Here is a 27,851-nt window from a genome sequence, read left to right as displayed (position 1 = left end):
TTGGCTGGGCTCTCTTCTTTTACCTGTGTTCCTCCTGTTCTTCCTCTCTTCACATGCTCCACCCTCTACGAGGCGGCTGGGCATCGTATCTGCGAACGCCGTTGCACCCGTCGACGTTTCTGAAGGACGGGGAGTCCCAGGCGCTGCTGCAACGGCAGTGTCGTCGTATCCCCTCTCTGCCGAGTCAGGGAGTGCAAGAGTAGTGCCCCAAACGCGGGCGGCTACAGAGACGCGCAAGCGAGATAGCAAAGCTCCAGGGTTCATTGGCCGTTCGTCCAGGCGCTCAGCAAGGTCCCGTCTCCGGACTGCCGTCGAGGGGGCTGACGGTGCGCGTGCGCTGGGCTACTTGTCAAGCAGATCGATGCTTGAGACAGGAACCCGATCGGGCACATCCGCGCATGAGCAGCGCACTGCCTGCGGGAGCGGCATGTTTCTCTCTTCTGAAACTGATGACGCATCCGGCGAGACGCAGCAAACTGTGAAAATCGACGAGTCTATGAACTGCTGGAACATCTGCGCGTTCGTCGAAGACCTGTGAGCCCACTGGCGTGTTGCGCGAAACGGTCTACTGTATATGTTTAGAGGCAGTGAATCCTATTTTGATACCCACTAGCAATGTTTGTAGCGGCTTCGACTGACAGGCTGTATCGTTCATTTGGCATAGAAGGGAAATACCTCTCTGAGCTGCAGCCAGACGAGTCTCCGCACGAGGGAACATCCATTCGCCTGGTTTCGGTTTCCGGGCTCTGGAGCGTCTGCAAGTCAGCACGAGTGCAGGACGAGAGTGAGCCTGACGTCGCTCGGCACGTTCGGCTGACTCTCGCAGCGCGTCACTCGGCCATGGGTGTCGGAAGTCGAACTGGGGCCACCCAAAAGTTGTGCGTGGATGACGCGGGTGACCGTGTGTCGGCTCCTAATTTTGTAGATGGTGGGCTGGCGCAGGCATTTCGAGTTTGTTTCAACGCGTTTTTCGGCCTTTTGTACTTGGGCAAACGGAACGGAAGATTGAACGACACTTCCACAGTGCATCAGATGTCCCGTAGGGCAGCTCGCGCGATCGCACGTGACCGCCCCACGATGACGCAGCGAAGACTATGCTCCAAAGTGGCGGGGGAGTTGACCAGCTTTCTCTTGAGTTTTTGCTGTGCATTTCTGGAAATCCTGCATGATTTGAAGAGACGCGTTGTCGCTTGTCTTTTTGTGCCTCGTGATCCTGCAGGGTGTACGACACGTGCGCCAAGGACGCCTCCCCTGTAAACTGCATGTCCTCTGCGCTAAAAACGAACTCTTTGATCCCCGATGCCTACAAGGCCTCATGCTCCTATTCGTCGCCGGAGACAACGTCTCCTCGGTTTTGGGATGCAGAGCCTGACAGTCAGTTCTGTCTTGATAAGGGCATGTATGCGTGGCTGAGCAGTACATCCTGGGACGAGTTCGTTTCTAAAAAGCCGAAGGAGTGCCTTTATCCGAAGCAAGATCCTACCACACAAGGTAAGGAATGTCGGTAGCGTTTCACGTGGACGCCTCGTCGAGACGTTCTCGGTTGAGGGTTCCTGTATCGTGAGCTGTTTCGTAACGAGGGCGAATCGCGTCTCTACAACCGCGCTCGTAGGCCCTCTCAAGCGCTGTTTCTTTCCCCCCCCATGCCAGTTATCCTTTGTATTCCAACTTTTTTCATTCTGTGCGTGTTTCTCAGCTTTATTCCTGTTCTCTGTTACATGTACATGCAGAAGAGAAAAGAATGTCTTCTCCGAATTCGTCGGAGAACTGTTGTGCACATGTGCCTGTATAGGTATATGCTACGCACACAGAGAATGATAAATGTATATATATATATATCTACGTATGTGTGTGTATATGCATGGACGTGCATGTTTCTGTGTACACGCGCATCCATTTCAACAAAGTCGCTCTGTGCCTTGTGTCTGTGCCGTCGCAGAGCCCCCGCCGACGGCGTACGTGAACGACGCGATGTCGGGTTTTGGCGAAGCGCTCGGTTCGCTAACCCCCGTGGAGTTTTACGTGGTGGTGCGGGGCGCAGAAGAGGCGATGAAGAACCCCGTCGAGTATGGAGCGTATTTGGCGTCTTCGATTGTGCCCAAAGATTACTGGGAACAGGCCGCTGCAGACGCTAAAGAAGGTTGGCTCGTCGCACGCGCTTTTGCGGTGCCCGACAACCTCTCCGACTTTGCGATGCTGACGACGGCGGAAGACGGGACCTCGACGAGCGCACACATCTGTCTCTACGCTGTGGTCGAAACGTCAAACTACAGCGATGGCACAAGGAAGACATTTACAAACTACGGAATGATTGCACAGAGCAACACGTGCGAGGGTCAAATCGGTGTCCTCCCGGTTGCCGACATCCGGGGCAGTGGGATCTTTGACAGTTCCGCTCAGGAGATAAGCCGGAAAACGGGTTTTAATTTGTGTGTGGCCAGGCGATGGGTCACGAGTCAATCGGAAGATAACGGAGTCCAGGTAACGTCGCAGAGGCCCATGTTTCACGTGGGACTGGACGCGCCTTGCGCCAGCTTCGTCGCCGCATACTCCTATACCGACCAGGTGCCTGCGCATGGGGGACAGTGGGAGCAGTACTTCGTTGCAAAGACTTACCCTTTAACTCGGGGGATCTACGGCCTTCCGGATTCAGCCAGGTGCCCGTGGGCCTCTGCGGTGCAGTATGGGCTGAAGTGTTACGCCAGCGTCGAGGAAGATCTGTTCATGTACATTGGAAGTTTCGCGGAGGCGCAGCTGACGTGCCGCCGGCTCGTTTCAGATCTTCGTGTCCCCTCCGACTTCTCCAGAGTTGCCGTCATGCAGAGCGACGACGACGCGAAAATCATGAATGTAGGTCACACATTAGATGGAACGAAACAAACCGCCGATCGCTCCCGAGACTTCCTGGTGTCCAACACACTGTGCGCATGTATATATATATATATATATATATATATATGCCTACACATGCATGCATGCATTTGTATGGATGTATGCATGTATGTATGTATAGAGATAACCGGGAGATGGGCACGCATGCATGTGCACCCACAGTCCTGTTGTGCGGCCCTGTCGTTGTGTAGAGCCTACAAACGATCTTGAGGGCGAAATTCATCTGGTTTTCGTCTGTGAATGGTAGAGGACACGTCTCTTGCTCACCGCGTGCGCGTCTGTTGTCCCTACGATTCTCATCCAGTCGACTGCAGTGTGAGAACGTAGCTGACCGCGTCTCTGGCGTACGCGGTAGCGTGCTTGCTGGGAGCTGAACACAAGATCGTGCTTGCTGGGAGCTGAACACAAGATATTTTAGTGCCACCATGTGCATATATATGTATATATGTATATATGTATGTATGTGCATTTACCTTCATTGTCGGTTTTCATTGCATGAGATGTGAAAGTGTGTGGGGCTTGCCTATAGGAAGGCGTCAAGATAAAGCCAGGAAGAGGGCGGTTTTCCACCTCGTTTGCCTTTCTTGCACATCTTGTGGACGACGGATCCCCTTTTTGCTTTGTTTGCAGTTCCTCTCTGAGCCGGACACGTTCTCGTGGGTAGGCCTGTTCCAGGGCACCCAGGCGCTTTTGCCGGTGAAATCCGCTTCCCTGGACTCGAGCCGACTTCCTGAGCAAAGTTGCCCCGCGGCTGTTTTGGAAGAGGAGCAGTCTGCACACCGCCACTCAGACATCGAGCAAAAGTGTTTGAAGGCTGGGGCGGATATTAGCAGCCCTCCGTGGACGACGACATGGGTCGGGCTCGACGGCTCCGCAAAGATTGCACCGTACGTCCGAAGCTCGTGGCATGCAGGGCGCGAAGCGGGGCAGTGAGCTCTTTTCCGATCGCTTTGTGTTTCATGCGCTTTTGCTCCGTCGGCTCGCCAGCGTCTGTGTCTCTCTTCTTTCGCTGGCTGCGACGCCTCGATCGCAGAGGCATCCTCTGTTCGTGAAATCAGTCGTGCGCGGCGTTTATTAAGAATCGCCTTATCCGTAGTTGCGTCTTTCGAAACGCTTCTTTTTCTTCGCTCTTTCAGAGACGGAATCGAGGGCCTGATGGGGGGCGGGCGGGGACGAGGCACCCTTGGAAGTCTTTGTCAGCGTTTGTCGCCAGACACAGCTGGTGTGGATTTTGTTCGCAGGTGGGACATCAAGTGGTGCTCGGGCCATCCACAGACAGAGAAGGACAACCGCTACGTGGACTGCGCCGGACTACGCGTTTTTGACGACATGCAAGCGTGTATTGAATCTGCGCCTTGTGACGAAGCCAACCCCGTTTTTTGTACTTACCCCGTAGACTACGGTGAGTGTGTGTGTGTGTGGCCTAGTTGTTCAGCCAAGGTAAAGGCGAGGCAGGCTTTTCCCAGGGTTGCGAAAAACACCGAGCCAATAGGATGTCGCCGTTGAGCAGGAAAAACGATCGCATTCTCATGTATGCGTACCGCCAACTTCGGCAGACACCCGTTTCTGGTTCAAAGAACGTTTGGGTCTGGCTAGGGAAGAAACGCTCAGCAAGATTTACTTTCGTTTGCTCTCCATACCGCTACGCATTTCTCGTCAACACTTCCAACTTGAGCCGCCTTCTGTCAAGCTCAGCGACTGTGTCCACAGAAGCCGATTATTCTTCTTTCTCATTTGTCAGCTCGGTTCGTTTCTCCGGATGGGATGGCAGTTCTGACGCATGAGCGTTTCATCGCCTCAAGCTGCGACGTGTGTGCTGATTTCCTAATTTCTGGCCGCGTCACTTGGAAAACCCCAATATATGGCTGTTGGGGTGTCCCCGTGGGCGCCCATCGTTTAGAATCACTCCAGTCGTGTGCCCCTGTGCAGGTAACTCACCACACTGTGCGCGTTTTTGCACAGGCGTACATCCAGTTTGTGTGTCTATCGGAGATGCTCGGCTTTTTTGAAACGTGCGACCAGAGAGGGGAAAGAGGAATGCGACGAAGATGCAGAGAGAGACGTTTACCACTCTGCGTCTTTGCGCTCATGGTCCACGTCGTTCCTGTCCCGTTGTCACTTTGTCCAGGGCCCTATTTGGTCGCGACGAGCGCGAATGCAGAGGGTTCGGGGGGGACTCTGCGCCTCCCACCTTCCGTCCGCTGCCGTCTCGGAGAGGCGTGTGTCCTTCAGTTTAGTCTGACACAGCCGGGAACGAGCAGTGAGACGACGCTCCCGGGGTCCAGCGGCACGATTTGGGGCTTGCCGCCCGAGGGTGGCTTCGTCGCGATCAAGGCCAGCTGCGCGGCTGTCGATGGCGCCATGCTGGGCCCTGTGGCGATCAGTTCCGAGGTGGATCTGGCGTCTCTCGCCGGATTTTCGAGTGCAAGTGTCGGCCTCTACGAACTCTGCTACTGCAATGCCAATGCCCCCGTCGTCACCCAGGCGGCAAACGGGGTCGCGGTGAACACGCGGTGCTCACACGAGAGCGAGTTCAACCAGATGGTTGCCTCCCTTGCTCTCGCAATCAACTCCGAATCTGTAGGGTTCCGACAGGCCGTGGAGCTTCCAGCTCGGGCCGTGTCGGTGTCAACCCGAGCCGTGTTGTCCCTCGTGGGCCGCGAAGCGTGGGGCGGCGTCCCGACCCTCTTTTGCGGGTGGGAGGGTGCAACAAAGTCCTGCCCGTTTGAAGTTCACGTGACCAGCAATGGGAGCTGGAAGAGCCGTCCGTTTACCACCAAGCTGAGGTTTGTCCCCGCGGCCAACGACGATCCGAGCACGTCTTGGTGCAGCGCGGACGCGTCAGAGATCAGCGTCTCTGTCACCGTTGAGGCGGGCGATTCTGCGAAAGCCGTCTTCCCTGGCGAATCCGCCACTGCGCTGTTCTACGCCGTCTGCGAAGGCAAAAAATTCATAGGCTACGTGGTCCTCAAAGGTACGGTGAAACGCGCGCCGGAGCAGGGGCGGCGGCGGCGGGGGGGGGGGGGGGGGGGGCGTTCAGTACGCATTGCGGTAAGCCCTCCCCGCCCGCGTCGCGGTCTAAAACAGAAAACCGTCTCTGGATACCTATGCGCCTGGAAACCCGCGACGTCGATTTGGTTTCTTTTTATAACGCTGGCGTTTTCACGTTGATGGGGTGGGACAGCCGCTGGCTCTGCTGTGGCAGCTCCACGGCGGGAAAGGAACCGGAAGGTGAACCACTGCCTGAGAATAAAAAAAGGAATGGGGCTGTGTCGGTTGTTTGGAGTTGGGCGCTCTGTGAAAGAAGAGATTCGCACACTCTCACTTTGGTTCATGCAACGCGCGTCACTCCGTCAGTCGCGCCGGTGTCCCACCAGATGGCTCTCTATTTCGTGTCCGCCAGAATATCGCTTGACGCGTGCGCCAAACAGTTTCTCCGCGGTATCTCTGTTGTGTGTTTTCGCCAGAGGTTATAAAGGCCGTTTCAGCCGCTGTTGCACTCGACAGTAAGCGACTCATGCGGCGACACCGATAACCCGACCGAGTTCTCTGTGCCCCGCTACACGCACATGTGGCCAGTTCCCAACATCCTCTCGCAAACAGCGTGTGCTCGAGTATTACTTCTAACCATGCGTAGATACATGGGGCAATTCCAGCGGCGTGATCTGTAATCGCATGTATGCATATACCCATGGATGTCTACTTCGGTGCACATAACGTGCACGTAGGAAGATATTCACGTGTACAGGATGTGTGCATGGTTCGGCACGTATGTGGAAGTGCAGCCGTATGCATGCTGCGCGAGCCGAGTGGAGATTTCGTCACCAAACGTGTGCACGAGGTTGCACGCATACATCTACGGCAGTGTTGCACATGCTGCGTCGGGGACCAGAGTCCCAGTCCCACAGGCATCCCTTGTGTCCTTGGGAGCAGCGTGAAACAGGTTGCGAAAGTTTGAAGTTTTGCGTGTGGCAGAGATCTTCGCCTTCCCGGAGTGCGCCTCCAGGAGATAAACAAATCAGTTACGCGCATTGCATGTTGTGAATTCGTGTTTGATAGCGTTGTGCACCTAGACGACCGCGGGCCTTTGAGTGTGTGCATTCACATTTGGCACACGTGGAGAACGCCCCGGGTCAGTGGCGACAAGCTGGAGGATCGGCCGAGACGGTTAGCGTCCTGAGCAGCTGTTTACGGTTGCGCTGTTCGCCTTCTCGGTGTATAGGCCACGTTGCAGAGTGCTTTTGCCTTGTTGGCTTTCAGGTGTTCAGCTGTCCGTCCAGTCGACCGTCACCGATGACGACGTGACTCTAGTTCTCCGAGGCGAATTCACCAACAACCTTCTGCTCAGAAGCAAGGTCGTTGCAGTTTCTGTCGACAGCCTCACAGACACGGATTGTAGCTCCGGGTCTTTGGCGAATCTGCCGGAGTCGTCTGTCACCATCGTGCCGTTCCCGGCATTGTCGGCAGCGACAGACTACCTTATTGAGCTCCATTTTAAGGCAGGGCCGTCCGCGAAAAAGCTCTGTTGGATCGAATCAGTTGCCTTGGGAGACAGCCGGCCTTCGCACAACTTCTCGACGTATCTTACAACCTTCCCGAGGGCGTCAGATGTGCAAACGCTGAGCCTTGAAGACTCCCGGTGTTTCGTCGCACCTGGTGACCAGCCTTGCAGCTTCCGTGTGACGGCAGAACCCCTTCCATCAGAGGAGAACCCGATAAACGCGGTAGGTGTGCAGGCGATCCTTTCTAGTTTGCTCTCGTGTGTTTATCTGCTACCCGTTTGGCGTTTACCCCTTTGATTTTTTTCGAACCATCACGTGAGCAGCGGGGCCTCTGACACGTGTATCCGTTGCCTGACGAACGTCCGCTGCATGCGAAAGCCTGGATGCGACACAAGATTTGTACATGCCGCTATCGACCGTGAGAGCAGACGCGATGTGAACGTCAGAGGGGTTGCTTTGTTTGTTCTTTTTCTTTGGCAGTCTCCTTATCTGCCCTCGACCTTCCGTGTCTACGTCATGGAAGAGGCGTGCCCGTCAAATTCTCAAGACCCCGTCTTTGACGAGATTGACAACGCCTCTTACGACGAGTCCGCGGGGGCAAATATGAAGGGCTTTCCGCTGGAGCTCCAAGGTGAATCCGACGCTTCTTTGCGAGCGCTCCTGCAGCAACGTTTCTTCCCGTGGCTCCAGGCGCGCGGATCTGCGCATTTCTGTTGGGTGTACACACGCGGAGACGCCGCGGCGGCATGCCCCAATGACAGCCCACCCTGTGGTGGTTCGCTGGGGAAGATCTACGCGGTCGGCGCCGTAGCGGACGATGCGTCAAACGTGTTGGTGTGCTTACCAGACGACCCGGAGCCCTGTCTCGCCACAGTGAACGGTGTGAATCTGAATCTCTACGAGACGGCATCGAACCGCATGGCGGCACTCGAACGCTGCGGCTCGGACACCGGCATAGGCCTTCTGACGCCTTGGGGGCCCTATAGTCCTCTCGTCAGCTCGTCTTTGTCTGCCGTTGAGATCCGGGTCCTGCAGGCTCAGTCAGGCTCGCGTCTCGCTTCCCAGGCTCGTCCAGCGTCTTCTGGCCTTCACGATCAGCCGTCGATGGGCCGCGGGTCGGACCTCAAGGCGGCAGCGCAGGCGCACGCGTTTCAAGGTTCAGATGGGAGAGGTGAACTCCAAAGGTCAATCTGGAGTTTTGTTGCCGACGGCGACGTGACTGACCCCAGTGCAGGCGTCCCCGCGGCGAACTCAACGCGTCTTGTTTTTCAGGTGCCGTTCTCGTCCGAAGGCGCTGGCTTTGACCTGTGTTTCCGCTCGGGGGAAAGTGACTCTGAAGACTTGACAAGATTCACCGAGACCGTTGGCCACGTCCTCTTTGCGTGGCGACTGTACAGCGCGACGCTCGATGCAGAAATCACGAGCAATCCGATGGCGCTGTGGTATCGAGTCGACGCCTTGTCGGGGATCGACCTCGCACACACCTACGCGTCCGTTGTTGTCTATCTCAAGCCTGTGGACGGGTACCCCGCGGACACCGCGGTGCCGTGCGACTACGAGCAGGACACGAGTGGAGATGCAGCGCTGCAGATTCAAGGACCGGTTCAGCCCTTTGAAGCAACTGGGGAGAGTGTGCCCGGCGAACCGTCGCTCGAAGGCACTTTAGGGTCCTTCAAGCTTCAAGTGACCCACACAAAGACGATGGCGGTGTGCTGGTCTCAGCTGTTGCAGAAAGCGTCCCAGCCGAACGGCTCGACTTCCAAAAACCCGATCTCTGCGCAAAGTGCCACGCTCCTTGGCTACGTCGCGGGTCCGTCGCTGCCTGACACGGGCGACGCTCCGGCGGTTGCGGTATCGTGCGCTCTGGCGACGAGCCAGTGCCGGGTGACGGTTGTTCCCGTCCCCGCCACCGTCCCGTATACGGGAGGCCTAGCCCCTGCCGTGCCCGCTTTCTTGGACGTCGCTGTGACGGTTTTGCTGGATACGGAGCTCAACCAAGCGCCGTGCCCGGAACCGACCGACCCTGCCTACAACGAGGCGAGACGAGCCACTTCGAAGACGCGTCGTGTGCTTCCAGGCGACGTGTTGACGCCCGAGCGGCAGACGTTTTTGATTGACTCCGCAGCTGGAGAACTCCTAAAGTCGACAGGCAAGGCGGGCATCTGCTACCGCATAGACAGATGCGCAGCTGAGAGCGACGCCTCGACTTCGAAATGCACTCAGTTTCTGGGCTTGGCTTTGTGGGTCGGGCCGACTGTCGAGACTCCAGAGAGGGTTACCGTCTGCAAGACGGAGGATCGACAGTGCGTCTTTGACATTGACGGTTTAAACATGGATGCAGTCGACTATTCAACTGCAAGGGCTGCGTACTCCACAGCATGTGGAGGACCCGGCGAGTACGTTTACGCGAAGGTGAAGAACTCCGGCGCGACGTCGACACGGGATACGAACTCGGACGCGGTACCGGACGAGGTCCCCCAGCAGGGAACTGCTTTGTCGGCAAAAACTTTCGCCGTTGACATCCAGCCCGCATCGCTGTGGAAACTCTGTTGGAATCCCTTCGAAGCATCTGGGCTGGAGGTAGAGGAGCTGGACGAGGATCGCTTCGTCGTAAGTCGAGGTTTCCTTGTTTTTCCGGCTCGGCCTACGGTGGCGAGTCGACGCGTAGAACAGGACAGTCAGGGCCAGGCAGCGCTCGACCTCGTGGTGAGCGCGATGGTAACCGAAGCTGCTCTGGAACAGATATCCGGCCCCGACGCTCCTGTGACACAACACAGCATCTACGTCAGCCCTCTGGAATCCGTCTCTGATGGGGCGTCTGAGGATGTTGCTTGCGCAGACTCCGACCAGGAGACGGAAATTCATTGGTCCTCTGTGGAGCCAAGTACGCCGACGACATCTGGTGCACAAGCTTCGGATATCCATTATTCGATCTTAAGAGTTTCCATCGAACGCAAGGTTTGCTGGAAATCGATCTTTCGGGATGCAACCGGAAAAGTAATTTACGAGGAGAGGATATACCTGACAACGGTTCCTGCCGTCCTGGCCCCAGAACTGGATAACACCGTGGCTACCCAGCCCGAGGCGGACCTGGTGCTTTGCTCGCTTGGAGACGAAGAAATGTGTTTGGTGACTCTAAAGCCGAAGGCTTCGACAGACCCTACCGACACTGCGACGTTTGCCCCCGGGGGAGAGCTGTATGTGGTAAACGGATTTGACTGTCCGTCGGTTCGGTCAGATCCGAGATTCCAGAACGCAGCCGCAGACGTTCCCACGACAGCGGCGGAGGCTGTTCTTCTCCATGTGGTGACGTCGGAAGCCAGCAAGAAGACTTTGAGTTTTCCCCTAGACGACCGAACGTGGATGAGTTCTCGGCAGGCAGCGGTGCTCTGTTACATTTTCGACTCAAGCCAATGCACGATGCCGGACGGATGCGTGGAGAAGATAGGCGCCATGTTCTGGCGAGGGCCGCGCATTTCGGAGGACACTCAGCTGCGTATTTTTTGCAATGATTCTCAAGGCTGCGACATCAACGTAACAGGCCTCAATCTCAATACGTTCGACCTGTCGTATAGCAGAGTCGCTGCGCTCGACGCGTGCGGGAAACCGGGGGGCCTTGGCCGTCTTGAAATTGTAACGTACCCCGACGGCTACGTCCAGGCGAGCCCTGTGGAGCCGTTGGAGGACTACTTCAGCGCCGACGATCGACTCGAACAGGGCGCTTTTGCCGTCAACAGAATGGGGCGTGGCCTTCTGACGTGTGGAGCGTCTGAAACGGTTTCCGTAAAGACGGCTTCCTGGGGGCTCGCGAACAGGCAGCCAACGGCAGTGACGTGCGCACCCCTGGACGTCGCGGCTCAAGTGGCTGCTCACTGTAAAGGGAAACACATTTGTGTCATGTACCCCCACAGTCCCGAAGATGACGCGGCTGTCGAGTCGTACACTGGCCTCAACCGAGACGAGTTTCTTCGCTTAGATGACCCATGTCCTGAGAGCGGGAGAGATACGCTGACGCTTGTCGGAACACATGAGTGTGTTCCCGGAGATTCTAGAGCCGAGTCGGCAGCGCTCGTGGAGATGAGTTCGAGGGCACTTGAAGGCGCAGACTCTGTGCATCCTTCGACGAAGCCGATGCAGATGAGCCTGAAATTGCCGCCTGATGTTGCAAAACTTTACGAGTTGTGTTGGAATCCTGACCAAGTCATTACACTGCAACCGACGAGATACAGTGTGAAGCTTGGAGTGGCTCAAATCGTTCCCACAGCCGGCATGGTGGACCTAATCTCGACAGTTTTCAAGCGGATAGACGACGCGAACGTGGAGGTAGGTGTCAAGGGTATCCTGTCCGAGGAGGCCGCAGTACAGACGTCCATTTATTTGAAGGACATTCCAAAGAACGGAGCGATTAGCTGCTCGAACGACGATCCGGACGAAGCGATCGCGAAATCGACGTATATGAGCTATGAATCTGGAGACTCAGGCACGGCGGTCATCCTGTATCGAATCGCAGCCGTCAACACTGAGAAGGCAGTTTGCTGGAGGTGGGCGAGTGACGAATTTGCCTCTGACGGCGGAGGCCTGCAGAGCATCTTTGTCGGGACGTTACCGGGCGCGGTTAACCCTCGCCCTCGGGACTGGGGGGAGATGATGTGTGGTTTGCCGGGTGGAGCTGAATGCTCGATTGAATTCGAACCCGATAAGCTGCTCAACACGTACCCAGCGGAGCCGCAGGTGGATGACCCAGGTGCCGTCACCGGCTTCACGGACTACTCAAGGTTCACCAATCTGCATGGCCACCTGCAGAGCGCGGCACTCGTGGGGCTCATCGCGGGGCGTGAGACGTGTCCAGACGATCGGCAGGACCTTGCATACCAGCGGTTCAGCCAAACGGCGAATGTGGGAGAAGACTTGCCGGACAGCGCCATCCAAGAGACGACCCTTGGCTTACCCATCTCGGGTGGAGGCCCCGCGGCACTTGCTTCCACGCTGTCCACGGGTCACCTGCACTGGCTCGCGGTCCACAGAGACGCTGTCGTTTGTTGGGTGAACGAAAGGGACTGCACGACCGACCAGGCGCCCCGTATCGTTAAGTGCACCGCGACGGTTGGAACGCTAAGCTGGAAAGGGCCGGTCCCAACTGCGTGGTCGGCGAGTCTACTTCAACTTATGTGCAGAACTGGAGCCCCGTGCCGGCTCAAGATTCCCGGACACAATTTGTTCAAGCTGGACCTTTCCCAGTCGCCTGTGGCAGTCGTCAGGACGTGCGGAGGGGACGACGGACCTGGCATTGCTCAAATCGAGCAGACGCCGACGCTGTATCCAGGCGGGGAGGCCGCGCAGAGCGAGGAAAGTGGTGCACTGCTTCAAACAAGTATGTCCCTGTCCAGCAAACGACGTCGAACGGTGAGGCAGTTTGGACGCTCTGGCAAGCGCGGGGGTCGGAAGCACGCGGACAAATGCGACGCGCGATCATCAACGGGGAAAACGACCGTGGGGTTGGTCGCCAGGGACCGAGGACACTTCAGCGCGCTCGAAGCCCTGACTGGGAGTTGGAGAACCCCGTCGAGTTCCGTAGATGATACGCTCGAGGTGTTGACGACTATAAAAAGTGGAGGCGCCTATGCGATTTGCTGGAATCCTTCCGCCTCTAGCACGAGCCTGGCGGACTTCACCATCAAAGTCGGCGAGGTGTTCAGTTACGGAGTGGAGGCCATCAATGCGTTGTGCTACAGCGGCAGCTACTGCGAAGTGAACTTCACGTACATTGGGAACTCGAATCCGACGCTGTTTATCGGGGTGAAGGCTGTCGACTGCTCCGATCCCGACCTTACGACCGAGCTGGGGAGCGGGGGCGTTTTTCGGAACACGAAACGGAACACGATCATCCTCAGCGAGCCTATTCCCAGCCGACCGGAGTCGAGTCGCGTCTCGTACAAGCTGTGTTGGTGCGATGCGACGGACGTGAAGGACTGCGTGGGCACCGCCTACACGGTTCCTGTCGGAACACTCAGTGTGCAGTTCGTCGAGGAGAAGGCCGTGGCGTGCCAGGAATCCTTCGGGCCGTGCCGAATCTCGTTTGACGCGTCAGATTTCGACGGAGACGCTTCGGGAGGTATGTTTCTGACAGAATATTCGGGCACAGATGCCGACTGCACACAGTCCAGAAGATACATTCCAGACGTGGTTGAGGAAGCTGGCAAGCTTGTTGTTCAAGTCAACCAAGAGAACCTTGCCACAGCTCTCGGGCACGCAGCAGATAATGGCGCGTTCGCCATTTGTCGCCAGATAAAAGGGGCTGTCCCAGAAGACACCGAGGGACCTCCCGCGTCTGACCATGATGGCGGAAACTCCGCGACACCGGGTTCTGAACAAAACGCAGGGGGGAACAACGAGGAACAGGGTTCTCATCAAAGCGGCGGGGGAGCCCCCGAACAAGAGTCTCCACCAGCTGCCGGGGAAGACAGAGCGGATTCGGATGCTGGACATGGTACTGGGGAAGACACCACGGGAAACGGTGCACCAGGTGTCGGAGATGCTGCCGACAAAGGTTCTGAGAACGGAGTTGGAGGAGACGCCGCGGGCCCTGGTGCTGAACCGAGTGGACAGGCGGACCCGACTGCCTCGCAGTCGACAAACCTTGAGGCAAAAGCCCCGACATCTGCCTTGGTCCAACTGGACGGCAGCGCGGACTCGGGGGGTTCTCAGCAGGTGACGCTGAGTCCTGCCCGTCTGGGTGTCTTGCAGTTTGCGGGGCCTCTCGGAGCGGAGCGTCAGGACGCGACTCAAGCGGCGGTGCTCGGGAAGCCAACGCGAATCACGGTGACTACCCAAGGGTTTAGTCGTTTTATTGGCACGGATGTCACGGTGAGCCGTCCAGATATGCCCGCCAGCCTGGCGAACGTGCGACTCGTTCCGACCGGGGGCTGTGGTCGTGACAACGGCTCCAACACGGTTCCCCTTACGCTCTCAGACGTCACTAACGGGGCCAGGGATATCACAGAGAATGCCGTCTACGAACAAGGCAGCATTCTGCATGTCAACGTCGGTTCGCTGCGACAACTCGATGTGTGCTGGTGCAACCTCGAGACAGCCTGCAACGACGACGCAGACTTCTCAGTGCCAGTGGTCACGGTTGCGCTCGTGGCGCCTCAGCAGGACCTGGCTGTGGAATGCGCGTGCGGGTCCAGGTGTCCGTTCGAGTTTGAGGGGGTTGCCGCGGACCCAAAACACGATCTGGAACCGGACTACTTCGTCAGGGAAGACGAGTGCTCCGTGAGACCTGCTGGGCTGCCCGACACGGGGCATCTCATCACCGTCGACATGGCTTCCGCTCGAGCAAAGGGTGTAGGGGGCGGTAGCGAGACGGACTCGGACCAGTCAAGTGCGGGCACACCCGCGACATCGAACACGCAGATCAAGGCATTTAAGGAAGTCGTGAGTCGCAGCCCTCTGTTTCCCTCTGAATTAGAGCTAAAATCAAAAGCATTTTCCATTTGCTACTGCGCGTCGAAAAGCGGAGGTTGTGCAACGGACGCACTAATCAAGATTGGGACGTTGACCATCTACGATGTGTGGATGGGGCCGATGACTGCGATCCTGGCAGACGACGTCACCATTACCCCTCCGAAGCCACCGTTCCACGGGGTACAGGGAACCGTGTATGCCGACGCAGGGGAGCTCAGGCTCCCCGTTAAAGCTGATTCAGACATGGCGTATGCAGTGGATCTGTCCCCGCTAGGCAATGAAGAGAGCCCTGCGTCGGTTGTAGCTGTCCACTATTGTGAATCGGAGGTTACGCAGGGCTGCGAGGCCGCTGGCGCCCCTCGCATAGACTTGACACAGATCGTCCTCAGAGGTCCTGCCTCACCTTCAGTTGAAGTCGAGTGCGTGCTGGGTCAGAAATGCGCCGTCTTCACAAAGGTTTTTAACCCTGCTGAAGAAGATAGACTGGCGGCTCTTGAGTCATGCGGGAGTTCCACCGGAAGGAACTACGGCATCAGCAACGGGGTGACCCCAGGGGCCAAAGACCTGGCGAAGGCTGTGGACGTAACATTTGGATGGGAAGAGACTTTGCCGGATATCGGCCGAGCAGATCTCGACCTTTGCTGGTGCAAGAAGACCGACGAGGTTGACTGCTCGACAGTCTCTCAGTATACCTTCAAAGTGGGAACTCTCAATATCTCTGGACTGGCCGCCGGCCAGGAAGTTACGTGCCATGTGGGGGCCGTCTGCGATGCACACCTTCAGGGTTACAGGCTTCGTGAGGATGTTACGAACGTGCGCGTGGTGTCGGGGGCCTGCGGAACCGGTGGGGAAGTCAGCGGGTTGCCGAATGGAGGTGTCTTGGAGCCGCAGGAAGTCGACGCGAGCAGTGCGCACGTCACCTCGAAGCAGCCTTTCTTCGGAATGGCCCCAGAGGCGGCTGCCATCTGCCAGTGTCCTTTGCCGTCCTCGTCTTGCACGTCGCCGGCGGACTTTGCGTGGAACGCGGGGACATTCACCTTCGAAGGACCTTCAGAACGGGTTGTTAGCTACGCATTTTCGGGGAACGCAGTGAACGTTGAACTCGAATGGCGAGGGGAGCAACAGGCCGCGTCAGACTTTTTCATCCTCACTCAGGACACGAAGTGCACCGGCCAAACGAGTGGGCTTATTGACGGCTTCAGGCAGAACGGTTTAGGACGCCTAAACAACGCACACGTATCGTGGGAGACTTTCCCGTACAAAGGCGGCATACATTCCGTGTGCTACTGCCGGCGCTCAACTCCTTTGCAGAACGGGGCGTCAGATCCGTTCAGGGCAGAGGGGGGATCGACTGCACAGCACCTGTGCAGTACAGTGGCGGAATACAGGGTGCCCGTGGCGGTCGTCCTCGTCACAGGCCCTGTAACATCAAGCGCCGTTTTCGCCTGTTTCGTCGGCGCCGAATGCCTCATTGATATTTCAGTTGCTGGCCTCGATTCGAGTGACAACCAGGATTTCCTAAAGAGTGCAACAGTTTACGTTACTCAGGAATCATGTGATGCGGAGGCTGCCATGGAGGCCACGCTCTCGAAGGCGTACGGTGCCAGCGGTACTCTGGACGACGCAAGTGCAAACGTGCAGATGAAGACATTCAACCAAACATTCCGGTTTACGACTGCGGTGAGTATCGCCGCTGGATACTACGTCGCTTGCTGGAAGCCTGCCTCTGCGTCGTCTGCCATTCTTCTGGGCGACTTTGTCGTTAAGGGACCCTTGGTGGAAGAAGCTGCGTGGGAATCGTCGAGTGGTCAGGACGTGGACGTGGGCCTCACATATGCGGGGCTGGAGGGTTCGAAGGAAGCGAGTGAGATGCGCATTCGCGTTTACCCGATTCCGGCAGGAGAAGAAAAGGACACGTTCAACTGTGCGGCCCCGGATCCGACTGAGTCCCGGCCGTATTTGCGGTTCACGAACCTTGACAGGGCGCCGGATGCTGTCGAGAGCGTCTCGATGCAGTTCTCGCGAATTGTGTGGAGGTCAGTGAGCATCGTCATCGACGACAAAACACCGGACCTGACCCCCGGCGCGTATTTCGCCGTCTGCTTCTGCAACGGGAACCGAGGTGACTGCGCCGAGGCACGAAGCTACTTTTTTCAGCTGAACACGTGGGTCGTCGGCGGCCTATCTCAGAGAACGGTGGAGGAGTCCGTACCGGTCGGAAGAACAGTCACGTTGACTCTGTCGGGTAAACGGCTGCCGCTGCGGAACCACCTGATGATGCTGTCGCAAACGGATCCGACCACGTTAGCAGAACGTCACTGCGGCGACGATGTCTCGCCGCAAGATGTCCAGATTGTTTCTGCAACGCGGCCCACCCACGTCACGGACTGGGTGGCCTTCAAAGACTTCACAGTCGCTTCGTCCACGCGGACGACGCTCCTGTGCTGGTGCGGCGGAGACGCCTGCGAGACGGGCAACATGTTCCGGACGTTTGTCGGCAAGGTCTCGGTTGAGTATCCGACGTTTGAAGCCACCACCGCAGTCATTGGAGGGACGTTCAGCATCACGTTGCGCGGCTCCATGCTGCGCTCTCTCGACGCGATCACAGTCGTTGATCAGCACACCCAGTGCGGCGCAGAGGGTACCGACGCCATGGACGCATCCGTCGTCGAGGTCCCCGCTGGTTTGCCCTTCGCCGACCTCGCCACGCTGCGTACAGCTCGCGTCGTTCACGCCGACTCGGCATCAAGTGGCTCTCTCACTGCCGCGTCTGACGCGACGTCGCTTTTTTGGCAATCCTGGCCGATCAAAACAAAGGCGTCCGTGTCGGGACATCTCCGCGTGTGCTACTGCTCAAGCGAGGAGGGTGTGTGCTCGGGCGCAGGCCGCTTCAGCATCTGGGTCGGCAGCGTTCAGGTGAGGGGGCCGTCGACCGGGGATGTCGACGTTGTTCAGGTGGAAGGCCAACAAAAAATAGAGGCGACCGGCGTCGGCTTGGCTCTCACCGACAAGTTGAAGATCTTTCCGAGGTCCCTCGCGGTCGCCGATTCAGTCAGTGACAACCGGGCGCTTTGCGAGTCGGGGGGACTTGAGTCCACGACGCTTACGGCGGACTACGTGAGTCCGGACGGGACAACCGAAACGTTCCCTGCAGACCTGCAGCCAGGGTACCGGTACGTTCTCTGCTGGTCCGCGGGTACCACTGCGCCTAGCGCGAATGCTCGACTGAGGAGGCTAGCCCTCAAACGCACGAAGCCAAGTGCAAGCACTCCGTCGTCAACTGCGGCGGAGGGGGAGACGAGTCCGTCCACCTTACAGCTCGGTGCAGAGGAAGCGGCGGCGGCGCTGAACTTGCTAAAGCAAGCTGGCCGTGCCGAGTCAACAGCGGCGGCACGCGCCGCGGCAGCGGACAATGGAGAGACATCTACAGAAACTGGCTCCAAGTGGAATTACCTAGACGCGTTCACGCCGAAAGGTTTCCGTTCTGGCCTGGACTTTCGGCTCGTTCAGAACTTCGACGATGAAGTGCTGTATATACCGGGTTCCCCGGACCTGACGCACGCATACGTTGCTTACTTGGGCCAGCAGGACTCTGCAGGAGACTGCGAAAGCATAAAGCAAGACCCGCTGGCCACATTCAAGACTATGTTTCGACTACAAGATGACAGCGTGAGCTTCAAAGTTGGATCGATGACCGTTGCCGGTCGGTACCCGGTTTGCCTTTGCGATTCGACTGCAGACGAATGCTACGACGTTGGAACAGCAAGCGTCGAGGAGTCGTACTGGAAGACCGTGGCTGAACTCGTCTACGACAACAGGTTTTTTATGCTTCCGTGCGTAAGCCGGGGCGAGCCGGAGACGACTGAGGATCAGACAGGTTGGAGTGAAGATCGAGTGTGGCTACCCGATGGGATGGGCGTCTGGTCCTTTATCTTGACAACGACAGGCTCGCAATCGTTGCATCCGATGCCGGTCCTCAAGCGTACGCGTCCTACGGGTTCGAAAGCAGCGACGTGGGTGAACTTTTACGCGAAGGGTTTGAGGTCAACAGTTGCCTGTGCCACGGACAGGAAACAGCGCCTCTACTTCCTCGGTCCTGGGAGAGTGTATATGATGGAGCCTGTGCCAGGGCTGTCGCCGAATCTGTCGACTGCGACTGGCAAAACGTTCACGCATTCGGTCTTGAAACCAGTCGACTTCTCAATTCGAGAGCCGTACATCTTTTTTTCAGACTACGAGAGCCAAGTGATTACCACCATCAACATTGAAAACCCCGAGTTGACCCACGCCTTCTATCCCACGGACCCGGTCATGCTGTTCTCCGCGGGCGTAACAGTGCTGGACGTCGACCAAGACTACATGGCGCTGTGTGTGGCAGACACCTTTAACCACATTGTGGGCCGTCTGAACATCAGTTTCGAGACTATGAAGACACGCCAAACGGCGGTGAAAGCAGTGCCGTGGACCTCCTATTTCGGAACACCCAAGACGGCGCAGCACGGCATCAACGGATTCTCCTACCCTTTCGCTCTCGCCAACTACAGCCCTCAGTCTGCATCTGCAGGTGACCTTGCGTCCCTGCTCCTTGTCACAGAACTCGTGTCGGACCGTCTCGTCTTTTTGGATCTCAAAAACAATGGTTTATCCTTCTACAAGCAGATTTCGCTTAGTGAGCGGCACTTGATCTCGGGATTGCGCAGTATCGACAAGACTGTGTTGCTTATTTCGAGGGCCTGGCCACCTACGGCAACCTCTGGTGGCATGGACGCCTACGTCGCGCTGCTCAATCTGCAAGACGTCGGTGGAAATCTGTACTTCACCTACCCCGATTTCCGCTCCAAGCTCCAGTCCGGTCTGTTCTACTCGTTCGAGCCCCTCATTACGGGGTCCACCATTCAGTCGTTTAGGGAGGCTCCCGGCAGCGACCTGGCGACGATGGGCTTGACGCTCGACTCGGCGACGGGAGTCATCAAAGGGACCGTCTCCCACACAGGGTCATTCAACATCGCGGTAACAGGAGGCGACTTGCTTGAGACCTACACGTGGTCCATCAGTGGAGAAGCTGGTTGCCGCTCTGGCGAATACTTTGACAGCGTCAAGAACGCGTGCGAGCTCTGTCCTGTCGGCACCTTCCGTGACCAGGAAACGAGTCTTCAAAATTGCCACGACATCAAGCCGTACAGCACGACGCTTTCTCCAGGGTCAACCCAGCTTGCCCAGTGCCGCTGCCTCCCAGGGTTCGAAATTGGGAATCTGGGTGACTGCCATCCGTGTACTTCCGGCACGTACAAGTCGTCGATATCCGATACCAAATGCACCGGCAGATGTCCCGGGAACATGCATAGTTACATTCAAGGAGCCGAGAGCGAGGAGGCCCTCCTCTGCTTGTGCGACGCGGGGTACTACGCGGACGAATCTGGATGCAAACCGTGTCAGCAAGGCAGCTACTGCACCGGAGAGTACGATCCGCCTAAACCGTGCCCCGAAAACCACACCACAAAAGCCGGGGCGAGCAAGAGCATCGGCGACTGCGTCTGCGTCGCGGGCTACACGAAGCAAGGAGACAAGTGCGTAGAGTGCGACAGACTTTCGTACAAAGGCACGACCGGAAATGACGCCTGCACGGCGTGTCCCCAGCCAGCTGCGAAGGGTGATCGAGGCGCGCTCATTGCTTCCACAAAGCTGGATGAGGCCCAATTCACGAACAAGCCGGGAGCAAAAAAGGTCAGCGACTGCGTTCTGTGTGCGAGCGGGTTCTTCTACGACGTGACAAACGGTGGGTGTACACCCTGCCGAAAGAACTACTACTGCCCAGGGAAGAACACCGAGCCTCGTGGCTGCGTCGAGAATGCCACCACGCTCCGGGAAGGTGCCGAATCGACCTTTGACTGCAGGTGAGGCCGCGGAATCCACATCGCTGGGTTTCTTTCTCCGTTCAAGCAAGGCGCATGCCGCGTGCCCGTTAGAACCATATTCAGACATCCTGACCAGGTCACACCGGAGTCTGTAACGACATCCCGTTGCAAAAAACGCGTACGAGAAAATCTGCGCACACGTAAGGAGCAAGCTGATGAGCGTTTGACTGTGTGCCGTGTCGCTCAAGAGCCGTCGGCATGTGTTGCGGCCCACTGGCTTGCATTCCCGGTGCGCTCCGCCCACCCAGACCGGTGTGGCGTCGGAAGGCAAATCACGCCTGTGGACACGGAAACGACAGTGCACCGTCACGCAGATCGCACTCCCGCGTCGAAAGGATACCTGTTTGCAGTGTCCGTGCAAGATTGAGTCCGATGCAGATCAACGTAGTCACGATAGCAGCAGACCCTGGAACCGAGTATCGTCCACTTGCAGGCTTGACTGGGCGCTCAACGGTTCAGCCGCCCGCGAGAGAGCGCCCGTGGGAACGTGCAGAAGATTCGCCGCCACACGGAACCTGTTTTCTTCTTTCGCGAGTGCCGGCGCTCCAGTGTACGGCGCAAAAGATGCCTGAACGCGTAGCCCCCTCCGCGGCGAGAGCGTCCAGCACAGCGGGGTTGGCCTCCGGGGAAAGCGGAGGTTCCTTACGGCGCGTTTTGTAGAGAATATATATGTATGTACATATACGTACACATATGTCTGTATAAATGTAAATAACGCTGCGCGTGCATGCAGCTGGACCTCTCACGGTGCTGTGTCTGCGTCTGGGTTCAACGTTTTTGCAGGTGTCCCAAAGGACACGGCGGGTCCGTTGCGCGCAATCCTCTGGACAAAGCCATTGTGTGTGTCGGGTGTCCGAAGAACACGTTCCAGCATTTGGACGGGATTATGACAGGCTGTCTTCCGTGCCCACCTTTCACCATGACCAAGACGACAAAGTCCACGTCTTTCAGCGCATGCGTCGCTCGCCCAGGCTTTTACCTTTCGAGCCGACTCGCGGACATCATGAGGGGCTTCGCTGGAGCCCGAGCGCTGGACGGCGTCGTGGGAGAGGATTTGGACGAGGAAGAGGAGAGCAAGTCGAACGTTACCGTGATGTCGGCCTCGAGTCCGACTCTCGAGAGCGTTCGACAAGCTGAAACGAAATACGAAAACATGAGCGATGAGGATTTACTGGAGGTGCCACGCGTCTGCCAACATGGCACAGAGATCGTCAAACTCTTGTTGCCGGAAATAAAGATGCAAAAGTATACGAGTTCTTTCGAGCAGTGCATCGTCGCTTGTGCGCGAAATGTATACTGCACATCGCTGACGTACACGAACGGAGGCAGCGACGTGCCTGCTATGACGGCAACCGTCACCAATCACACCGGCACCTTCATCATCGCCTACTCGATATGCGAACTGCATATGTATGGTCCCGACATCGACGCCGTGACGGCCGCGAGCATTACGGATCGCTTCACCGGGACCACGGTACGCTTTACGGGTGATGCCATCCGTTCGTGTGTGAAGATCGTCTCGGATCGCGTAGAATAGCGCGCTTCTTTCTGAACCGCAGTAGAAAGAAAGCTTCTCAGCACAGGAGCTTCGCGTAACAGAGTTGCTTAGGCAGTATCTTTGCCTGCGCAAAGGACGGCCGCAGCGGTCACGCTGACGGGGGCGCAGTGTTTTTTTTCTGGAGGTTTCTTTTGTGGGGACGCGCAGGTGTGGCGACGGTTCCGCAGCTTTTGTTCTCGGAATCTCCCCTCTGGTGGGAATTTTTAGGCCGTTGGCCGTATGTACACATGTATGTATGTGCCTGGGCTCGGCGCACCCGCTTGCCTTTGGTGCATGTTTCCGTCGGGGGTGGTTCGTTGTTTCGCAGGTCCCCGCTTCGATGACGGTGTCATGTGCACTGCGACGGCCTCAGTCCGACACAGTCTGGCGCGCGGTGACCTACGAAGAATGTCCTGCAAATGCGTATTGCCCCGGCAGTGACGAAGCGCAAATCTACCAATGCCCGTCATCGTCTGTGACTATAGCCACCCGGGCGTCAACGGCAGAACACTGCAAGTGTATTCCGGGCTACTATTTGTCAGGGCGGCAATGTGAACCTTGTAAAATGGGGACGTATAAGAACACCACAGACAACGCGGCTTGCACGGACTGTCCCGCGGGGTTCACCACAGGCAACATGGCGAGCATTAGCGCGTATGACTGCGCGTGCATTCCCGGCCTGTATATGATTGCAAATCCTGACACAGACACAAACGACGAGGCATTGGCTCCGCCTTCAGATGGAACGAATTCAGCGGGAGGAGAACCTGGTGAAACGGAGCCTAAACCGGACGCGGATGGCAGTGAGAGCGACACGGGAGGCGAGCCGGCCGCGGAGCATCCGGGACGCGCAGAGCCAGTGCCGAACGCATCTGCTGGCGAAGCGGCAGATTCTGAAGCTGAGGGGGGTTCAGGAACGGAACCCGTGTCGGCGGTCCAGCTGCTGGGTGGACGGCTGGTACGGGGGGACCGCGGAGAGCTCCAGAAGGCGTTGAAGGCTTCCCAGGACTTTGCCTCGATTCGAAGCGCGTTTCAGAGAGGTGACGCCATCGGTGAAGAACAAGGTCTCTCGTTCTATCAGACCTCGAAGGCCGCATGGTTGGCGCCCGACATCCGGCATGAGCTGGAGAAAGTCGTTAGCCTCCACCAGTGCGTCAGTTGCTACAAGCACATGTACTGCCCAGGTCTGTGGATGGACCCGCCCATGAATCAAACTCACATGCCGCCTCAACTGTGCCCGGAGGGCTCAGCAGTGCCGCTGTCCACGGCGCTGTCGGATAGCGTAGAAAAATGTCTCTGTTTGTCCGGGTACGCTAGCGTGGGGACATCGGTTGGGGGCGCGGGAGACGCGAGCGTCGCCTTCGGCTGCGTGAAGTGCGCGTCTGGGACGTACAAGGAACTTCAAGAAAATGCGCCGTGTGCGGGAAGGTGCATGCGTGATGCGGAGACCATTGAAGGAGCGGTTGCGAAGGTCCAGTGTTTCTGCAAAATCGGAAAGTACGCGATCGTCGCGGAAGATTCAGAGGCCATCATTACCTGCCAGGATTGCATTCCCGGCGGCGTCTGCCCGGGTGGGTTGAAGACACTCGCGCGGCAGGCCGTTGAGGAGGATCACAATTTTGTACAAATTACAATTTATGATCACCAGGTGCCGTTCCCTAGCAATGGCTTCTACGCTGTGTATAAACCACTTAATCAGACCGTGTGGGACCCTAGTATGGTGCCGATGGTCCCGAGCTTCACTGGCGATACCTTTGAGGAATTCACCAGTGGGGTCAGTGAGTCTGCTTCAGAGAACGACTCTGAGACGGCAGGAGGGTTGGACCTTGTGGACGAGTCGACGGAAGGGTCCGACGAGACGAGTGGCGTCGTCTCGCCAGAGAGTGCAGGTGGCCAAGGTGGCGAGTTGTCGGAGATATCAGGAGCTGTGAGCACGTTGCAAGTGCGGACACGGGAAAATACCGAAGCTGTCCATCGCTACGACCGCATTCCAGATATCCATCCGTGCGTCGACGATGTGCGCTGTCGGGGCGGCTCCCATAACTCGTGCGTCGAAGGCTCAGCCGGATACCTGTGCAGCGCGTGCGAAGACGGCTACTCCCAGATTCGATATAAGAGCGGGTGCTATGCTTGTTTGGCACTGTGGTTGGATAGCTTGCTGTTCATTCTTATGCGGCTGGTAGTCTGCGCCATCATTTGGGTGATTACGGCGCTCTCAAACATCGCCGTCCAGCAACAGGCGTGCATTCATCCGGTCCTTATTCGCATTGCGATGTCTCATATGTTCTTCTTGAGTGTCTACGGTCTCATGCCTGCGACAAGCCAGTCAGAGCTCTCGAGTTGGGCGAGTATTTATCGGGTCTTTTTCTTTGACTTCTACTTCTCGACGCACCCGTACTCCAAAGTGTCGTGCTTCTTCCGTCACTTGGGAATTGTCTTGTCCGACACCCACCAGTGGTATTGGCAGCGCTTTTTCCAGATCTTTGTCCCCTTCTTCGACGCCGTCTTCCTGACCGTTCTCGGCGCACTCTGTGTCGCGGCGTACAAGGTCGTCTACTCCGGGTACATCGCGCGAGTCCGTGTGGTGCTGCAGGAGGCGCGGGAGGCCCATGGGGACGACATCTGGACCGAGCGAACAATTCGGAAGATCGAATCGGAACGGTGCTTGGGCATGTTTCGGTATATTTCCACCACCAGTTCACCGTTCGAAAGTTTTGTGAGGCTCCTTACCGACCTTGTTCCCGCCTACACGGCCCTCTGGCTGTGGCATTTTCCAAGCTTTGTCGTCGAATGCACCATGCTCATGGGGTGCGTAGAGACACGGTACAAGATGGAGGATCCCATCAAAGTCCTCGCCGCCTTTCCGGTCCAGGTCTGCAGTTTGGAGGATCCTTACTTCCTTGCCGGACTCAGCTTGGGAGGCGTAGGGCTGCTGGTGTGGGGCGTCGGAAGCATTGCTGGATTCGTCGCCTACATGTCCCGAGACCACAGCTCGGATACAATCGATCAAAGGTTCAAGCATGGCTTTTTGGTGAACGGGTACCAGTACGAATACCGCTGGTGGGAGGGTCTCATCGGTCTGCGCAAAACGTGCGTCGCACTCATTATGACAATGTATGTCCACACCAACAGCTCTGGGGCGCAGGAGATCTTCCGCAACTCAGCCAACCTCGCTCTCACCGTGCTTTCCACGGCGCTTCAACTGCAGCTGGAACCGTTCGACAAGCGGAGTCACAACATGGCGAATCGCATGGAGTTCTACGGGCTGATGGTGAACATCGTCATCGGCATCATCATCCAGGGAAGCTACTACTTTGACGCCTTTAAGTACATGGGGGGTGCCCCTCTGGCGGTGGCGACCTTCTACTATCTATACGTCTTGTGGAGCCTCTTTGTCGAGTGGGGAAGAATGGTCATGATGCGGCCGTACCTCGTCTCCATCCCGTCTTTCTGGCGGTATTACAACCGCGTCACGCGGTCGCTGGCGCGCCTGTACACTTCCGGCAACGCAAAGATCTACTACAACTACATCACGAAGGACATGGTGCTGGAGGCCGCAACCAAGTCGCGCGTCTTCCATCTGCGCCGGCTGCTCTTGAGGCGGAAGAAGACGTCGTACCGCAAGATCAACTACGAAAATCGGACGTACTTCGTGGCCGCCCTGAGCGATTCGCTCTCGCAGCTCGTCATCGCGTGGTGCCAATTCACGATCCCGGGAGACTGGCTGGATTTCACGATCCGGTACGCCTTCTGCTACTGCTTCTGGCAGCGGTACCAAGACACCAGGAGCTTGCGGGTGCCGCTGGATCTCGAAGAGTTCGAGGCGGTGAAGCCGACGCTCTTTTCAGATTGGTACTATGACAGCGAGAAGCACGATCAGCAGGGGGACGGCGAGTTAGACTTCGGCATGGAGTTTCTGGATGGCGCCGATATCACTTTCAACACAGCCGAGCAGGACTTCCTCGATCTCATGCTGGACGACGACGTGTACGACGATAGCCCCATCACGCTTATGGAGCTCTACGTGGCCGTCCAGTCCATGCAGCACGTGCCGCAGAGACAGCTGCGGCGTCTCCACATGGCGTACCGTGAGCGGATGACCCAGGCAGCCGATTCTACGGCGCCGCAACTGCGCAAGGAGAACCACGCGCTTGAGGGCGAACTGGAGGAATTGAACCGAGCGCTTCAGGAGATGGCCGGCGCCGACGACAAGATTCCCGACCTCACGTTCTCTCCCCTCGACTTCTTCTTCACCGTGGAAATGGTGAACCAGGCGCAGCACGAAATCGAGCGGCTGAGAGGCTTGATTGAGTCGGAGATCGACGACATCGCCAGGGCCCGCGCGGCACAAGCAGTGGCAGTTCATCTGGAGCTGAGCCTGAACGAGAACGCAGACGTCGACGAGCTCCTGGAGACGATGGCGTTCGAAGAACAGACGGCCAAGGAAGAAGCGGCAGCTCGTATCGCGTACGTTGACGAGTCGAAGAAACGGATCCAGAAGAAGAAGGCTGCGCTGGCCGGGAGACGACCGCACCTGGCCCTGGCTGCCAAGCGCCCGCCTCTGAACCTCGAGGACAAACGCCGCCTCAGGCTGGGGCCCGCAGCCGAGGCCGGCCCCGCCGCGCAGAGGAAAATCGGCCTCGTGGTCCCCGGTGCGGCCCCGGTTGCCGCGAAGAGACGAATCAGCAGGCACACAGTGGATATGCACCGAACGCTTCAGGGCGTTGCCGAAGGAGCGGCGCCGGTGGGGGTCTTGCGCCCCGACCGGCAGGTGCCTCGCGGCGCATCTGGAGACCAGTTGGAAGGGACGAGACGGACGATACGCCTTGGCCCGGGTCCGAGTACAGACAGCCCTTACGGGAACAAGCGAACCCTTCGTCGTGACATGACAGGGTCTTCATCCGACGTTGGTGGGGAACCGGCGACGGAGCCGAAACGCGTTGCTCGGACCGTTTCGCCTCTCCGGTCCAGGGATGCCTCGGTGGGAGAATCTGCGGAGGGCGACGCTGAAAAGGCAGAGCCGCCGACGAGCTCTTCTGGAGCCGTGGGAACTGTTCGCTCCGTACTCAGACCTGAGCCGCCTGGACCCACAGAAAGCCCCTTACGTCGAGACTCGGAACTGTCGGCGTCGCCGTCTCCTTCCTCCTCACCAAGTCCTGAACCTCGCGAAAAACAGGGTCCGGAGTTAGCGGGCCGTCGGCGTCTCGGTCCACTTGGAGGATCGCGCCCGCCGCCTCAGGACGCAGAAGCCCCGCCACCAGCTGCCTCAAGCTCGCCGCTGGCCGCTCAGCCGAAAGGACAAGGCCTCCCTTTGGGGAAGAGACAGCTGAAGAGGCCGGGAAATGCGAAACAGGATTAAGCGGGAGAGAATGACAACTGCGTATTCGCTTGGCCACGTGGCGGGGCGGACGCGCGGGCGACCGTGGACATCGCGATAAACCAGCGATTGGTCTGTGAGGTTTCGGTTTTTTCCCTTGGCAGACACGCAGGACTCTGCTGCCTTGTGTGTACTCTCGCTGACGCGAGAGAAGCATGTACCAC

At 57.7% G+C, this 27,851-nt stretch overlaps 1 protein-coding gene across 1 annotated transcript; it reads left to right on the top strand.

Moving 5' to 3' along the window:
- Positions 1 to 361: 361 nt before the first annotated feature.
- NCLIV_012890 (hypothetical protein) lies at positions 362 to 27,669 on the top strand (the record flags this gene model as incomplete). The annotated part of the gene is made up of 11 exons (XM_003881479.1): positions 362 to 534; positions 1,220 to 1,491; positions 1,940 to 2,850; positions 3,523 to 3,821; positions 4,029 to 4,294; positions 5,021 to 5,866; positions 6,360 to 6,398; positions 7,153 to 7,616; positions 7,875 to 20,752; positions 21,557 to 22,247; positions 22,639 to 27,669. 11 exons carry the CDS (start codon positions 362 to 364, stop codon positions 27,667 to 27,669), a joined length of 21,870 nt encoding a protein of 7,289 aa, XP_003881528.1.
- Positions 27,670 to 27,851: the final 182 nt, after the last annotated feature.

Source organism: Neospora caninum, chromosome V (genome assembly GCF_000208865.1).
Source record: "Neospora caninum Liverpool complete genome, chromosome V".
Classification (NCBI taxonomy): domain Eukaryota; phylum Apicomplexa; class Conoidasida; order Eucoccidiorida; family Sarcocystidae; genus Neospora; species Neospora caninum.
The sequence above is the reverse complement of the archived record's forward strand: the minus strand, read 5'-3'. Positions and strand labels throughout refer to the sequence as shown.